At 41.5% G+C, this 17,604-nt stretch overlaps 1 protein-coding gene across 5 annotated transcripts; it reads left to right on the top strand.

Moving 5' to 3' along the window:
* The first annotated feature begins 26 nt into the window (after positions 1 to 26).
* On the top strand, positions 27 to 16,630 carry SAR1B (secretion associated Ras related GTPase 1B). Of its 5 annotated transcripts, none has more exons than XM_074838997.1 (8): positions 27 to 224; positions 4,828 to 4,901; positions 8,472 to 8,591; positions 9,399 to 9,464; positions 10,029 to 10,132; positions 10,296 to 10,427; positions 11,588 to 11,720; positions 15,634 to 16,630. In XM_074838997.1, exons 2-7 carry the CDS (start codon positions 4,844 to 4,846, stop codon positions 11,702 to 11,704), a joined length of 597 nt encoding a protein of 198 aa, XP_074695098.1. In that variant the 5' UTR covers positions 27 to 224; positions 4,828 to 4,843; the 3' UTR covers positions 11,705 to 11,720; positions 15,634 to 16,630. The 5 variants fall into 5 exon arrangements, with proteins under 5 accessions (XP_074695098.1, XP_074695097.1, XP_074695096.1 ...); XM_074838996.1 differs by lacking the exon at positions 15,634 to 16,630 and adding an exon at positions 13,775 to 14,560; XM_074838995.1 differs by lacking the exon at positions 15,634 to 16,630 and adding an exon at positions 11,945 to 14,560.
* The last annotated feature ends 974 nt before the right edge of the window (positions 16,631 to 17,604 follow it).

Raw genomic sequence — 17,604 nt, 5'->3', positions numbered from 1 at the left:
GGGGCCCGCGGGGAGGGGGAGGCGCTGCCGGGTGGGGGCCCCGCGGCCGTGGGCCGGGCGGAGCGGAGCGTTGAACCGGACCTGCAGCCGCGGAGCGTCCGCGACGCTGCCAGCCGAGCCCGGAAGGAGCTGCGCGGGGGGGGCGGAGCGGGGCGCAGCCGCGGGGTGCGTGTCGGTGCTGGCGGAGTGGAGCGCCCGCGCCTCAGGCTCGGTGGCGGCGGCGGGTGAGCGTGGCGGGGGGGGGGGGGGGGGAAGGTGAGGGGTGCTGCCCCCCCGGCCTGCTGCTGGGGGCCGGTGCAGGGGCTGGGCCGCCCTCATGTCCTACGGGAGCGGTCTCCGGGCCTGCCCGGGGGGTCCCTGCGCGCCCGGGGAGGCCGCGGCCTGCGTGGGCCCGTGGGCAGCGCGCTGCGAGGTGGGGCGGGGGGCGCCTCTCGTTCCTTTTTCTCGCTCGCCCTGGGGAGAGCCCTCGGGGCTCGCCGGGCCTCTGCGGCTGGGGGTACTGGCCCGTGTGCCGCCGCTCGGGGACCGGGACGTGAACCTTTCATGGGTGCTCGGCAGTTCCCGTGTAGCCCTGGCTCTGCCTCCCCGGGGGTCCGGGGTGCTGGGGAGAGGGTTGTAAACATTGCCCCGGAACCCACAGGTGCTCCACAGCTGCCTTGTGCAGCCATCTGTCACGTTGTACCCATCTGTCAACGTTTATTATAAGTAGCATTATTTCTTCGGAAGTTATGACTTTTAAGATTTATTTTTTATAAGTCAGTTGCTGCAGTAGGCCCTCCATTGAGACCGTGCTCCGACAGCTGATTGTTGTGAGCCAGGCAGCAGCTCAAGTCTTCACAGATAAACTGTTTGCTGTTTCAGGTGTGCTTAAAGTCTTTGTTAAATTCAGATAGGCTGTCTCCGAGTAAAAAAATGTGATAGAACTAAATTTAAGCTGTGTGCTGTTCAGTATGTAATCTTCCTGGGTTTTGACCCAATTTGTGATAGACCAGTATGATGATTACTCTTTTGAAATCTCAGAGAGGACTTGCTGTTAAAAAAAATGTTTAAAATACCCAAAGAAAATCTATGCTGTTACCTCATTTTCAAGCTCTGTCCTTTTCTTCAACTTTTGAAATACTATATCAAAGGGCAGTTTCATATCATAGAATAAACTGTACTCGAGAAGGCAGATAGCAGTTTATTCACTGAGTTTCTGAGGGATTTTGATTTTTGTTGTCTGCGGTAACATTTTACAACCTTAAAATGGTCATATGTGAAACGATAGCTTTAAGTGATCATGTTTAGATCCTACTTGAAAAACTGCAAATACACCCTTAACAGTAGACTTTAAGCTCTCACTTGCAAGTTGTGTTTTCAGACTTAACCTGGTGGCTGGGGTGCAGGGTTGGTGGGGTTAGGTTGGACAGAGGGTTTTTTCCGAGCTCTGGCTGATAGTATCCGCCCAGGCACAGCACAGTGTGTTTCCAGTTACTGCAAGAGCTGTTCAGCTTGTGTCACTGGTTTCTGTTTCCTAATTATTCCATAGAGGGATTTAAAACTGCCTTTAAAAGCCTGATATCGTCTCATATCTAAAGTTTCACAGACTGTGGAAATAAGTGCTATTCTTGCAAGTTCAGAAGTGAAATGATGAATTTTTAGCTAGAAAAATGCAGGTTGAGAGTAGGGGAAGAAATTTCCAGGTTTTCAGAGTATAAAAGAAGCGAGTGTGAGTGAGTTTGCTTGCCAGTCCTTGCCGTCAGCGATGTTCCCTTCAGGAGGCTGGCTCAAGATGTTACCAAAGGCACTGGATGGGAATTCCTCATCCCCACGGTCAGAAGTGGTCTCCAGTATGCAAACCCATCTCCTTAGTCCATGGAGTGGCTTACAGGGCTCCACGGGAGTTACTCAATGATACTTTGATGATGAAATGATGTTAGCCAGGATTGTTGGAGACATTCTGAACTGATAGCCACCCGTTGTTGATGTGATGCTAGAAAATTGACTTTTTTTTGTTAAGGAGGCACAACTAAATTGGTGATGTCTGTAAAAATAGTTGGTACTGCAAGATTGTGTTGTGTCTGGTACAATTTTTCGTTAAAAGCTTATGTCTGCTTGCAACTAATTATTTTCAAGGGAACCCTTGAAATAACCTTAAAGTAGTCTTTTTATTTTTGTCTTCATTGTGGCTTCTAAACAGTGATTGACAGTTTTCATTGTTCTGCTTTTATGGTATTTTTAACATGAGCCTGAGAGTTTGAGTCTGTGTGTATTGAACAGCCTCAGCTCGGTGTAGCTCCGTGACTTGGACGTGTTAGCAGCGTAACAGCTCTTGATACCGGTGCAGAGCTGCTATGGTTTTTTAATGCTTTGATTTGACACCGTTGTGAATTATGTACCCACTTTTCCAGTGTGATAAGAGTAGATTTAATATCTCTATTCAAATATTACCAGTGTGCCTTTACAATTAGCTGTCCATTTTTTCCCCATTTTAAAAGTGTTTTTCTTCCAGCGCTGCCAAGCTGATACAGAGGCTGTTCTGGGTGGTTTTGGCTAGCTCTGTTTCTAACACCACTTTTCTTGTGGTGATGGGAATTTAACCTACATTAATGCCACTTAAAATGATTAAAGTGTTTGCAGAGTAATCCTGTTCTCACTTTAATCATCTGAATCTTACCCCTTAAAGTCTTTTCTGCAATGCATGAAGATTTGTTGTTTTATCCATAAGTTTAATAGATGGAAAAGGTTAACACAACTAAAGGCTGTGAAGTTATTCTCACCTCAGTAATCTGAGCACTTCTCTTACATCACGCTGATTGCCCTGATTTGCAGGTTATTTGAGTCGATGGTTTTTGTAAGCCCCGTAGAGGCTTTTCTCGATCGGTATTTTGCTCAAGCAATAAATAAATCTGCTGACGTGTATGTTCTGCCGTGTTTGCTTATTCTTGACCTTTGCTTTTTAGCCATGCAAGGGACAGTTTCAGTCATGACGTTGTGTAACTGGGTGTTTATGCATTGATGAGCGTATTTGATTTGTATTCTTAAAACTTGTGCCTGTTGCAGCTGAGCAGTTGTTCAGAGTAATGTAGGATGTGGGTAAGGGTTTTCGGGCTTAGTCATGGAGAAACCAAGACTTGGTGCTTTGTCATCCAAACAGATTTTGTTCCAGTGCAATCAAACAAAATATTCTTGCCTCCTGTTTCCATATTATCTTTATTAAAATATTTCCTCCTCTTTTCATATTATCCTACCTACCTGTTGTTGTGTGATGAAGATGCTGTTCATTGTCACAAGTGTAATGGCTATGACAGACGCCTGGATTTTGGTCTGGTTCTGACCTGTGTTTTGACTAGTGTGCTGTGCTCCAGGGTCAGAGCTGTCCTAAAGTCATCTTGTGACCCACCCTCCAAGGCACCACCGCAGCATCGAGTGGGGCAAGACAGCCTGCAGCAGCGTGGGAGCCTCTGCACTTAGCAGTGCCGTCCACTTTCTCGAGGATAGTCGGACTCCCCCTCCCCTGATGTTAGCAGGGGTTGTGCGCTCCAGTAGGAATTAGCTGGCTAAATGCTTCTGAGGATGTTGCCTTTTAATCTTTCGAGAGGTTTTCACTCCAGATACTAATTCACTTGTCAAATTGGTGCTTTCAGTGTGATTATCCTCACTTTAGATAATGAGGAAATTAAGATGAAAGCTAAGAAATTAATTGCATGTGGCTGTGCAGTGAACCTGGGGATGGCTTTACTCTTGCGCCCCAAAGCATCGCTTTGGCAGTAGTGGTGGTTCCTCCTCTGGGCTGCCTGTCCTCCTGGGCACCCGAGGTGTGCCAAAACTCCGACACCTCCATTGTGGCCACTTGTTTGGAAGCAGAGGGGGGGTTTTCTGGGGCAGGAACAATTGAATTCGTTAGTCTGTGCAATCCATCCTGACCACTTGCTTCTTTCCCAGGGGCGAGCATAGCAGCCTTATATTTTTTAACCATACCACAAAGCAGGGATATTTGTGGAGTAGCAGAGCTTCATCCTGGTAGCAAGGGGTGTCCTGCCTGTGATGGTCAGCTGAAGTTGGCTGACGATTGTATGGCACAACTAGAGTGTTGGTTATAGTCATGCTGGCTGCTCTCAGCTCAACCTCTTCTTGAATCTAAGCTGAAGGAATTCAGTGGGAAACGTGGTGTTCTAGAGTCCTTTTTTTAGACATAATTTTTGCATTTAAGGTTTAAATTGTGGCAGCCTGTGCGGGAGAGTACAGGAGGTCACAGTCCTTGAATGACAATTCCAGTGCTTTGTGCTAAGTAGTTGTTTCCCATTACAAGCCAAACAGACAGGTTCTGTGGAGACAATAGGGATTTCTTTGGTATCAAACTTCTCTGGATTCAACTTCACAAAACTCCAACTCTTACTGCCTCTGCTTCAAACCCCAGCAGCTCCCAAGGGTGGCTGGAGCACTGACATCCCTCTATTGCCCTCTCAAAAGTGCCACTTTTTCCCAGTTGAAAAGTTTATGTGAAGATCCCATTTGAAATCTTCAGTGGAACATCACGCACCTCCACCAAACCATACTTAAGAAAATTATTTTTACTTCTTGCAAAGACTTTTGTCCATGTAGCATTTTCCAAGAGGAGGAAAAAGTCTTTGCTGTTGAATCACAAGGTCTGGATTCGGTTTTCCATTTCTACACTAATTTTTTAATGCGTTGAGGGATCACTTAATTGCTCCATGTTACAGTTTACCAAAATGAAATTGTTTTTTATTTTTCACCCAGGACTTTGAATTACTTTTGTTACCTATAAATATCTTACAATGCTTAATGTGCTGTTCTTAAATGCATTATATTTTCTGTTTATTTCAGACTATAAGATTCAGATATGTCCTTCATATTTGATTGGATTTACAGTGGTTTCAGTAGCGTATTACAGTTTTTAGGTAAGTTTTTATTGTTTGGGGTTTTTCCTTTCTGCTTTTCTTGTATAAAATGTCTGTTCACCTCTGTTATCTTCAAACATAGCTGCTGGTTAAATAATATTTATTTTGGTGTATATTCAGGTACACTTAAACAAAGGTTTCGCTAATCAATAGTGAGTATTTCCAGAGTGTGCTCTCGACTCAATCTTACATTAAGCCTTAACCTCTTGAAAAAATTACATTTTCTTTTATCAATATAATAGGTTTGATTTTTCTAATCATACCTACATTTAAGCTGGTGTCATTCAGTTGTATGGATTTTCTCCTGATTTTTCTCTGCTGTAAATAACTCAACTCAGGTATTTTAGTTCAGATCTCTTGCACATGAGGGTATCACATGAGAATCCAAATATGAGGGACTGTCTACTAAAAATTGGTGCTGCATATTGAAGCCCTTCCTCATGTTCATCAGCGCATTATTCTATGACTGTTGTCACTGAAATCAGTGTGAAACTTCACTGGCATCTGCTGAAGAGCCTCAGGAAAGTATTCCCTGGCCAAAAGAGTCTGCCATCCGTCTCAATCCAAGGTGAAATATTAGCTTGTGCAAAACAGGAGGAGGAGAAAAAAACAATGGGGGAAAAAGCCCCAACCAACCAGGAGGAAAAGGAATGTTAGGATACTAAAAAAAAGAACTGAAGTGGGCAGATCACATAGGTAAAAGGCGCAGTTTACAAATCCGAAGGATTTTTATTGAAGTGGATAAAAAGCATTTGAGATTAAGGAATCACGGCAAGCTGTGCCACCTGCCTTTTATCAGTTGAAAGTTTAAACTTTTTCACTGAATGTTAGACCCTTGGCCTACTATCGAAATATTAGCCAGTGAAATTTTAACTAAGTTGACTAATCTTTCTTATCTCCTCTTACTTAGCCGAGAAGTGATTACCGCTTGCTAGCCCGCTTTCCCATTCCTGTGCTTGCAAAGTCTAATTCTGGTGAAAGATGCTGGAGACTGAAGTAGAAAGGAGAATTACTTCCAATATGTCCCTCTTATTCTAGAAGAAACACTCTCACTTAATTCTCATTTACATTTACAGTTGAAAAAGGCCAGTTATAACCTTTGGGGAAACTCCCTGCAGTTCCCTGTGCTGTCCTGTCAGCAGGCTGATATGATCACTTTATGAAGTACATCTTTGCACACATACACTTTTAAAATGCACAAAGAATCTCTGGTCTTACTGTAGCTAATAGCTGGAATATTGCTGTTTGTTCATCTTGTGTTTCTATGAAAGACACTTAGAAATGCAGAATGTTTCTGAGAAAGCAGCGGCACCTGATTTGGGAGCAAAGGCTCCTGGATGTCCAGGCTGAGAGTGACAAAAATACTGTTTTACTATGGTTTAGTAGAATTTTGTTTAACTTGTAAGGTAAGCGTGAACTGGAGTTTCTCCTGTAACGTAAGTTAATGTATAAAAACGTTTGCCCACTCCTACTTTCTCTGTAAATACTAATACTTTCTCCTCTACTCAGTAGTTCAGTATATATTTGGACATGTGCGAAGGTGAGTTTAGGAAGTAAGAGTTGTTGTATTTGAAAGAACTGTGAAGACACTCTACAGTACCTGTAGTAATAAAGATCTTTAATGAAATAAGCTGAGGAAAATGAAACAATATTCATTCCTGCAAGTTACAAAACATGTCCCACTGGAATGCGATCCCAGAGATTAGCTTAAAGGCAGAGGGAGAGGTGAGCAAACAGCAGCAGTGTAAAGGTCAGCCAGGCAGAGGCACGTACACCCCTGTAGTGCTGTGGCATCGGTGGGGCTGTCGGAGCAGCCACCTGTGCAACAGCATTGCTTAAAATCCCACAGATAAAACCCGCGTGAGGATAACGGATTAAGAAGGAAAAATGAGGGCTCCAAAAACTGATGTTACGGGCTCACTCTGCCCACTACCCACCTCACACAGGGAGACCCAGGCTGGCTGTTAACGTGCCCTTTGGACACCGCCAGCCTCTCGCCTGCGGCCCCGAGGCACGGCACAGGATGCTGCTGCAAGGTTTGCAGTGGTGGTTGTGCTGGAGAAGGTGCAGTTAAGTGTAGGGACTGCAGCCCTGGGATGGTTGAGCTTTAACAGTAAATCTTCACAAAATGTTTCTGTATCATCGCAGTGGTGGCAAATAAACTTTTCTTCAACATATTGCAAAGTACCATAATACTATGACATTATATAGTAAAAGATCCTGGTGATGTAAAAACCTCCCACACTGCAATATTTGGCTGCGTTTTGCAATTCTTTTTACACAGAAAGAGAGAATTCTGTTAGGATTGTAGCTCAGTTTTGCTTTGGAAGCAATGTAATTTCAGCATATATGTATATATATTTCCTCACGCTCTGTTGTAAGTGTTCTGCCCTCCAGCACTTGTGAAGGCTGTGGGGTCAGTAGTGGTGCCTAAGGAAATGTGCAGTGTGTAACCAGCCACAGGTCTTCTGAAGAGGGAATAAGGGAAGATTTTCTGCTTAAAAAAAAAAAGGCAAAATTAGGAGACTCTTCAGTAGTTTTTTCACTACAGAATGTGATTTTTTTAAAAATTTAATTTGTCTTTAAAATGTTTGACTTTGCATGTCAATCAGTTTGAAGCAGTGAAAAATAATCCTGGCATAGGGTGTAGTGTTGGCAAGTTATAAGAGAATTGCCCTTTGATAATCACAAACTTAAGAAAATATGGTGTTCATGTTTTAAACATTCTTCCTTTCCACAGCAACTGTTGCATTTACTGGGGTTACAAGTAGAGGAGAAAAGAAAGAGGAAAAAGCATTTTTATAAAGATGACAATCAGTGAAAATAAAATTTCTTATTCCTGTTATGAAAGCATTATCGCATGACAGCAAGTGTGTCAGAATTGCCCTGACGATGCCATTCACATATATCCATACAATTTAGCTGGGGGTATGGGTGAATGTTACTTTTTATCAAAATAATATATGAACCAACATAAAAGAATTCATACATATACTGATTATGACTATTGATGTTGAAACCAATTTCTCTGTAATATACTGATTGAGGTCTGAACTTCCTTTTTGCCTCTAACAAGTTTTTTGTCATGATTGGAGGTAGCTGAACAAAACACCCTCTGTTCAGGTCCAGGATGGTCTGTATTTAGTTATGTTAGTGCTGTACCCTCACGCCCCCCGCTCCTCCGCCTCTGAGCAAAGCTGTCCTTTTGCTGGGGTTGAGTAAGCTACTGGCAAAACTTAGTCCTGTTCTGCTGTGGTTTTTCTAAGACAACGTAAATGCATTTACATGAGTGACACGTTTACATCAATTGTGTGCCTCTCCCCATCCCACTAAGCATCCTGTAAGCTGCACGTGGTACACACAGCACGGCAGGCACGTGAGCAAGTGTCGCTGTAGTTTGTACGAGTAGGAGAATGTGGATAAAGGGCATTGATAAAGTGCGTGGTGGAACTTGGCTGGTCTGTATTTTGTACCATAACACTTTGTTCCTGTGAGCAAAATCATCTCTAGTGCTAGAAATGAACTCCCACTGATTTAACTGATCATTCACTAGGTCCTTCTTTGTTCTAGGACTGTATAAGAAATCGGGCAAACTAGTGTTTCTTGGACTGGACAATGCTGGAAAAACTACACTGCTGCACATGCTCAAAGATGACAGATTGGGACAACACGTCCCCACGTTACACCCCAGTAAGTTAATATTGCTGGTTCCATAGCCAGAAAGTATTTAAAGTGTTGCAGGAAAACTGATTATACATCATAAGACCAACAGTGTAATTGGAGAGAAACAAAGGAATTTCTAGGATTGCAATCTGTAGATAGTTCAAGTAATATTTGGAAAAAAAAAAAAGTGTATCGACTAGTTCAGTGTGCTATATTTAAAATTCAGAAGCAAGTTACAAGCAGGATGATGGACCCGAGAGTCTAAATCACAGAAGCTGTAGGAATTGGGGCTTGCAGTGTTTGGGAGCAGCTTCGCTGTGTATCTGGCAGATTAGCATTTATGTCCCCAGTTCTGATTTTTTTTTTTCTTTTTTTTGGTTCAGAGGTTACTGTGTAATTGTTATACTGGTAGCCTCATAGGAGAAGTTCAACACAGGTTAAAAATGTGGACTGGTGAAGTCCCAGTAAGGAGGTGAGAAATTAGAAAGGATGTGAAGAGAAGAAACCTTGAACAGTATTGTACATGAAATGCCATCTTTGTGGCAAACCAGATGCCAGAGCCAACTGTTGTTTGTATAATGTGTAGGGATAAATAATGTACAAATATTCTCCGCTATTCTTAGTGTTGTAGATATTTCACATGTGTTTTAATGGTTAATATTGTTAAACAAATGGGTCACTGATTTTGAGAAAATGTATTACTCTGATTTGCTTCTTGAATAACAAAATACTGAAAAGAACCAAGGGAGGAAGTAAAATCTACATGCTAGAAGGTTAGACTGTTCCAGTGCACTGCGTAGTCTTCACAGAGAACATAATTCCATGTATTTCTAGCTTCAGAAGAGCTGACAATCGCTGGCATGACTTTCACTACCTTCGATCTGGGTGGACATGCTCAAGGTAAGAGAATACATTGACTCACTTAACTTCAGTGAATTGAGTTAAGAATTGTCTACAGTCCATTTGTTTCAGATCAGAAATACGACTGTGCTGCAGAGATTGACTGATGGACTTCCCACACTTGGACAGCATAAAAAACATTCTCTGCTCTTTTGTCCATCTCTACCACTTATCACAAATCCCAAATACAATTTGGCAAGAGCTGTGGTAGAGCAGAAATTTTTGATTGATATCTGTATTTTGAAGAGGATTCTGTACTTTGAATTGTTTACATTTACCGTTAAGCTTTATACTTCAAACTTACCTTTGTTGATGTAATTCTTGGGGAAACATACAAAATTTCAGTACATCAGTGTGTGGGGGGGATAGAGTGGTGATAACAGTAAAGGGAATGATACTTTTGCTCCATTATTTCAAGCTTTGTAAAACATGAAATTGCATCCTGAAGACTGGCAACATAAGCTAAGACTTCAAAAAAACCTTCTTGCTTCTTAATTACTGATATGCATTGCTCTGAATTTTGGGATAATTTCCTTCTGGTTTTAATTCATATTTTCCCTGTAGCACGCAGAGTGTGGAAAAACTATTTGCCTGCAATCAATGGCATTGTGTTCTTGGTGGACTGTGCAGACCAAGAAAGACTGCTTGAATCAAAAGAAGAACTTGATGTAAGTTTAAATAAGTTTTTGAAAGTTTTAACTTTAACTTTTAAGAAATAATCTCAAACTCCCAGTATCCAAGAGAACTCTGCTGCCACCTGGACATGGGTAGTAGAAATTTGACTTTCTGTATTCTAAATTAATCTTTCCTCCTTTTTCCTTTCCTTTGTAGTCACTAATGACAGATGAAACTATTGCTAATGTGCCTATCCTAATTCTTGGTAACAAGATTGACAGACCTGAAGCCATCAGTGAAGAGCGGTTACGAGAGATGTTTGGTCTATATGGCCAGACAACAGGAAAGGTAATGCTCCTTTTTTCTTTTTTTTAAAACTATGAGCAAGTTTTCAGAGGCTATAATTCTGAGAACTGTAAGAGAAGACTGGGTAAAGTCTTTCAGTAAGTGACTTTTCTCACTTAAAGTGCAGACTTAGCACAATTTGTTACTTAACACGTTTACCTAAAGCTTAGAAATAGATTTATTTACACCATTGTAGAAGTCTGAGTTTGTAGATTGTGAGAGGGGGGAAAAAAGTTCCTACTGGCATCTGTAGCAACAAGGCATATTTCTATCGTGGATCTTTGTGATACTTCAACTCTTCTTAATTTAAAGTAAATACAGTGTACTACTTGTAGGAGACATTTGGATACAGGGCATTAGAAACAAGTTGCTCTGTCATTTGCCCGTGGAAAGACACCTCTGCAGCTACAGAGCCGTTCCATGTGGCTGCTGTCCCAGCTCCCATTAGGTGACCAGCAGCGTGGCTCTGCTGAGGAGGGCACCTGGTCTGGAAATTTCTCTTTGCTTATTCACTCTTAGATGCTTCCCTTCAAGTTCTGCACCAGCCAGAGTTTAGGTGAGCGGGAGCAAATCTTTACCTTTTTGTTTTCCGTGTGAAAGAATTGCACAGATTAGTTTTAGAATAATTGTAACGGGCTATAAACAGTTACTACTGAATTCTATATTTTTTTATCTTGCCCTGGTTTTTACAAGACTGCACATAGTCTGTGAAGTATGAATACCACTGTGAATCTCCAGTTGAGCTTTATCACACTGTGCTGATCTTGGCAAGCAAGCAACTTGCACTCTTGCTGTGGTCAGTCCTACAGCTGGTAGCAAACACTCTTTTTATCTGATTGGAAAGCTATTGGAAACAGAGCAGGGAACTGCGACTGAAAACCAAGTATAAGCTCTCAAATTCTCTGTGCACGTGCTTGCTGTTGCAATTCTGGTTTCATGTACTTCACCCTCTCCAAATGTGGATGCACGTGAAAATATGCTTCATGTATTTCTCAAGTGACCCTTATCCTAGTAACATGTATATGGTTTAGATTAATTTATTTTCTAAAATTCCAGTATCAAAGGCAAGTTAAATAACAGCATTCCATAAAAACCAAATGTCCATGTAAAATAGCAGTATTTTTGTAACGATACTTTACCTTGGCATACTTGTGTCTCTGCAGGGCAGTGTACCTTTGAAAGAGTTGAATGCCAGGCCGCTGGAAGTGTTCATGTGCAGCGTGCTGAAGAGACAAGGCTACGGAGAAGGCTTCCGCTGGATGGCACAGTACATTGATTAATGCCAAAATCGCATCAGTACGTTCTGTCCCATGTCAAATATTAAGTCTGCTCCTTATTTGATCACTCAGTGTACGTAACTTGAATTCATTTGACTGTTTAGTTATAAAAATACACATTTTTAGCTAATTATATCATGTATGCTAAACTGTAAGTGTGAGGATTGAAAAATTACTTCAAGCAAGTTTATAAGTTTACCACAACCTGTGAGCTTTCTAATCCCATGCAACATTCTCTTGCAGCTTTTAATTTAACAAGTCTCCGGCACCGTTTTTGGTCTGAGCAACTTTCCAGTACAGTATGTTTGAATGCACTTTTTAACAGCTAAAAACTATGAACATGTGAAAAATATTTAATGCTTATGTTAAATTTTTTTATGTACTTTTTTGAAACTGGTTTTATAACTTTAAGAGTATATAACCATCTTTCAAGGAATAATAAATAATTAGCTGATGGATAATTGCATGATGCCTTACGGTTTTCAATAATATACTTTCTTATGCAACGTCATGCAATAAATTTAAATCCAGTTTTTGGCAACTTTAATGGAAAATGTTTCATTTTAACGTGTCTTAACTAGCGAGGCTGCCTGATGATCTGAATACGTGGGATATTTTCCTGAAACACAGAAGGCCACAAAGTAGTTTCATTGTACGTTAGAGTAAGATGGTTTTTTCAGACTATCAAATTGCATTTGTTCTAGGATTTTGCATTAGTAAAAGAAAAATCTAATCCAATGCCCTTATAACCACCACCTTTAAAAAGTACGAATAACGTGAATCAGCTGTGCCAATGTAAATCTTGAACTAATGTCAAAAGTGGTCTTACTCTACTGGTCTCTTGAATTAAACCCCTGAAGTGACACAAGAAATGCAGGAAATTGAGAATACCATTGCACTAAATGTTTTGTTCCTAATTTAATTAGATTTGGGGTCTACCAGAAGATTTGCCTGTGAAATTGTTGAGGAAAAAAATGCTGCTTGTGAAAATTTATAAGCCCACACCCAACTGACTAATCTTATTTTTGGTGATTTGAACTGGGACAAGATGGATTGTTCTGTGGTTTTGCCCTGAAACCTAGCTAGTGTGGCAGCTGCTGGCTGCACAGGTGGCTTATTTCTGGGTAAAATTTGGTTACTTGCAGTCCTTGTTTCCAAACTTCTGACTGGTTTTCCCCATCTTCGAGTGCATTAGTTCCTGAGGGGATAGCAGGTTATTTTCGAAGAAAGGGCGTTGAAGCACTTCTGTGTCTGTCAACATCTTGTTGATGCTGGCTGATGCTGCCATGAGCTGTGGCTGGTGCTTCCACGTGCTGGGGATGTTTTACTGCTGAATGGGGGTAGGGTTTCAGCCCTGGAGTCATTTCACCGTGATGGGTTTAAGTTTCGCTGTGTAGTTTGTGTTCCCCTTGTACAAGTACAAACTGCTATAAGTGTTTTTACTGTAATCCCTTTTACTCACTGTTGTAGTTCTCCAAAATAATTTAGGGCTTGTGTTTCCAATATTGGTGGCAGCAAATATATTTCTGATTCGTCTGATTTAGTAAATAACTTTCTCTCTTGACCTACTGGGCTTGAATCTCAGATTTAAAGCCTACAGAATCAGCAGGTAAATGAGACTTATTCCTTGCCCAGCTCTCAACTTGTATTGGTGATCAGTTCCCCACAGTCCTAGTTTGTGCATCTGAATAAGATGAATAATTTGGATCCTAACTAATGTAAATTGTAACTCAAGTTTATTACTGCACAATCCATATGTAAAGTGTTAAGCCTAGTTTGTGAATGGTGAAGTTCAGAGTGATGATATCAGATAGCTTTTCCAAATGACCAACCTAAGAGAATTCTGCATTTAAACTAGTTCTCAGCTGCAGAGTAGTGTCTCTGTTGCACAAATCAAAACTGGAGGTAAGAAATGGCCTCTCACCAGCATGTGGACAATATGTGAGTCTTTACCTACAGCTGTTACGTAGGGGACGTGCCTCTCTTCCTCCCTGTTTTTCTGATGATAGTTATAATGTAGAGAACAACAGTTAAATCGGTAGATGATGTAAATATTAAAAATACTACTTGCAGAGCCACATTGTGGTGTTGCTGGTGCAGACTGGGGACTGTGTTGCCTGTGCTTATGGAAATGAAGCTGGAGGTGGAGGTGTTCTGCTGCAGACCCCTTCCACAGGCTGAGCCATCGCGTGGGCACTGAGAGCTCCTCTTCACCTGCTCTTCCAACCAACTGTGAATAACATTAGCACTAAGGAAAGGGATGATAGTATTAAGAATTAAAAAAGAAGGGAGGTGATACTGCTTTAAAAGTGTGTGTTAAGAGTAATTCTTAGTTTTATGGAAATACTCAGATTTCATGTTTCCTACCGTAGGATGCTAGTTTAAATGTGGTTGTAATAAGGGCATGAAGAAATCTGGACCTTGTTATCTACCTGGGTATTGTGATGGTTCCCGTTGTGGGAATAGCTGATCAACACTCGGTTAAATACACAAATAATCTCACTCTGTTTCATTTCATTCAGTAGAAGTATCTTCTGTAGTTTACGTTCTGTTTGTGCACATGAATGTGAATGGGTGTTGTGTGTCTTTGTGTGAAGACTTCATTAATGGACTGATGAGAGGTTTTTTCTAGTGGTTTCCATCCCCACCCCCTCCACGTCTCCCTGGTCATTTATTTCTGGAGGTTGCTTGTTCCTATGATTGTGACCAGCTTACTTAAAAAAAGCAACATTCACATTTGGGTCTGACTTTTATGATTTTTTTTTTTTGCACTCTTGACTATGCAGATTTCAATTAAACATCAGTTTAAAGAATGTGAAAAAGAAAACTCATTAATAAAGATGTTATTTATGAAGTGTCTCACTTTGTTTTTACATTGCAACAGTTCTTTAAGAGAAATGAATACAGATTTCTAAGATACTTTGGACAAAGTGGCTGCAGTGACCCCACACGCTAGCATCTGTGGGTTGAATAAGATTTATTTTGGTTGGATTTAATTAAACTTGGGGTTTAGTATGTACTGTGTAACTGAGCTGTATTGCTGTATTTCAGTCTTGGTTTAATAAATTTTTCAGTAACAGTTACAGGCATTGGAGACAGGAAGGATCTTTGACCTGTCTCATCCTCTTGCAGGATCAAGATTATTTCATTAATATTTCTGTATTCTGTGTTCATGTACTGTCTATGATGTGCCAAAGATGACCTGTGTCATTCACTGGAATACAATACCTGCGTGCATGTGAGCTAGGTTGTATTTTAATGATTGGAATTGAATATCAAATAGAACATTTGGCATCCAATTACTTATAACTAAGGTCAGGAAATTGGTGGTGGTGGTCTCCAGTCCCAGTGAATCCACAGGTCTGCTTGAAGTCAGATCGTTCTTCTGTTTGTACTGTCAGAGTATTTGGTTGTTACCAACCAAAGTCCAATATTTCTATTCACTACAACATGCTCAGATTTAGTGTAAGTAATGTAATTGTTAGTTATAGATTTGGGAGTTACATTAAAAACAGCCTAATCCCCTGGCTGTCAGTGGGGACATGTAACTTATTTGCACTTAAGATAAACAACTCTTTGCACTAGTATCTTAGTGTGGAACTAAACATTTTCTGTTTTGAAATGTCAGTGCTCTAAATGTTTAAAAGCATTTATATAATAAACTGCAGAAGAAAAGCTAAAGATGAAAGTGTTCTTAAACATGTTCTTAATCTGGTGTTTGTTGTTACGTTATCCCATCCCATGCTTGAAACTTCAGTATTGGGACTAGAAAATAAAATTCGGACTTGGGATTTGAAGAAAATGAGTTTTAAACAGGTGGTTCTTATCAAATTACCAAAATGAGGGGAAAAAAGTGTGCTTAGTACATGGTCTGTAGTGAGTTTGGGTTTTTTCAGCTTGGTGTGATGATAATTCAATCTCTTCTTTGCTAGGGTTTCTGTTCATGTGTGCATGGAAGCAAATCCTCTACTCAGAAGACTCTGAGCATGGAAAAAATGATATTTCCTTTGTTGCAATTTTAAAATGAGATGGAAGATCCAGTCTCACAGGCGAATGATGCTGCCCTCGGGGATTGGTGCGGTCGGTGGGCCTGTGCCACTGGGTGTAGGTGCTGATCAAGCTGAGTCCACGCAACCCTGTTTGCCGCAGCCCCCAGGAAAGCCTGTTAACCTACTGTGATAGAGAACTATTTTCCAATCCTAAGTATACGTTCTCCTCAGTTTACATTTTTCAAATGATTTCTTACTTGGCTGCTTTTGAACTAGAATTAGAAACCTGTTTGGTGGTGAGCAGTGATGGTAAAATAATCATTAAAAAACCCATATCCCTTGTTTTTCTTATGACCCCATTTCTTACAGCATGTGTCCCATCACAGTAAGAAATTTTATAGTAATTCTTTAGAGCCTGTGAATGCCTTTCATTTCAGGATGTTGAAGCTTTCTACTTGCTAATGCTGCCTCAATGTCCTTAGGAGGCAGAAGGCTGCTCTTGTCCTTGCTTAACCTGTGACGAAGGTGACACCTGGAGGGGTTAGGTTGTTCTTGGTCCCTGCCTGAATAAGAGCTCTCGCAGCAGCACCAGCAGATGAAGCAATGCCTCCCTTAACCTGGGCACTTCTTGCCCCTGTCCTAGAGTGGTGACAAAAGCCTTCATCACATGCAAGCTGCTGAAAATACTGCACAAACCGTGTGTAAATCAATGGCATTTTGGGTCGCCTCCTCTGCATTCACAGCAAAAAAGCTGCTCTAAGTGTGTACTGTCAACTGTGTTGCACCCAACTATGACAACATTTAGTAGGTAACAAGTTAAAAGAACAGCACAAAAATTTGTGATGTGTAGAGTGGGTGCAAAGCTTGGACCTACTTGTAATTTCTGATTCTCTTTCCTAAATGTGCGATGTAAATAAATGCAATCCTTGCAAACAGAGAATTTAGAGGCGTGCTTTCAGTATTGGGTCCAAACGCCTGGTTTTGGCCCAGGCAAGTAAGAATTTATATTTTTTTGGTTAGATTTTTGCCCCTACAAAGGTGGTACTTTACTGTCAGAGTGGTTTGATTAACTCCTAGGAAGAGCACTGGAGCAAACCCCTGGCAGCAGCTTGAGACAGAGATGAGCTGTTGGAGACCTGATCTTAGTAATTTAATGATATTTGAGTACCCAAACCCAGGGGTGGATATAGCTGGTTTGTTGACGGGTGTACTGTGACAAGCTGCTGGTCTGGGAAGGGACAGGACTGGTGCTTGCAGTAGTATGTGCAGGTGGGGAAGCTGAGCTAATGAGGGGAACCTGATCTTACCCTGTTGAGAAGATCTGAAGTGGTTCAGGTTTTGTAGCACACGGGCTTTCTGAGCAAAGGAAGCTGCTTTTCAGTGAGAACGTGGCTCTTGAGAGGAGGGTTGGAATTAAGTTAGAGTTTGTTAAAATCTTTGTTAAAGTTTTGTTGAAACCTAAAAGCTTTGCTAACGGCAGGAAATAGAGCGGTGAGCAGGCTGGAGGGAGGGGGTCAGCACTGGGGACTGTGGTGCAGGCGGCGCCCTGCGGCTTGTGCGAGCATCTCTGGGAAATACTCGGCTAAGTTCCTGGCTGTGAAACGGAGGAAAGGGAAAAATTAATTGGGTTGAAAAATGTTCTTTTGCCAGCGAGGTAAGTGGGAGAACAATTATGAACAGGGCTCCTGATGCTGCTCTGCCACAGCCTGTTTGTGGGCTGACCCCAGGGCTGGTATTTGGAAACGCTGGTGCTTGTGAAAGCAAAGGGGAGAGAGAGAAATCAGCCAGTGATAGGAGCTGTACTTCAATCAGTCTGTGCATGTGTGTCAGGGCACTTTGAAATCCATCCAGTAGCCTACAATTAAGCTGGTTTTTGCTAAGTCACTGAAAACTGCTGATCCTTGGTCAATTGTT

This window comes from Strix aluco, chromosome 13 (genome assembly GCF_031877795.1).
Source record: "Strix aluco isolate bStrAlu1 chromosome 13, bStrAlu1.hap1, whole genome shotgun sequence".
NCBI classification, from domain to species: Eukaryota; Metazoa; Chordata; class Aves; order Strigiformes; family Strigidae; genus Strix; species Strix aluco.
This window is presented reverse-complemented; position numbering and strand designations above follow the sequence as displayed.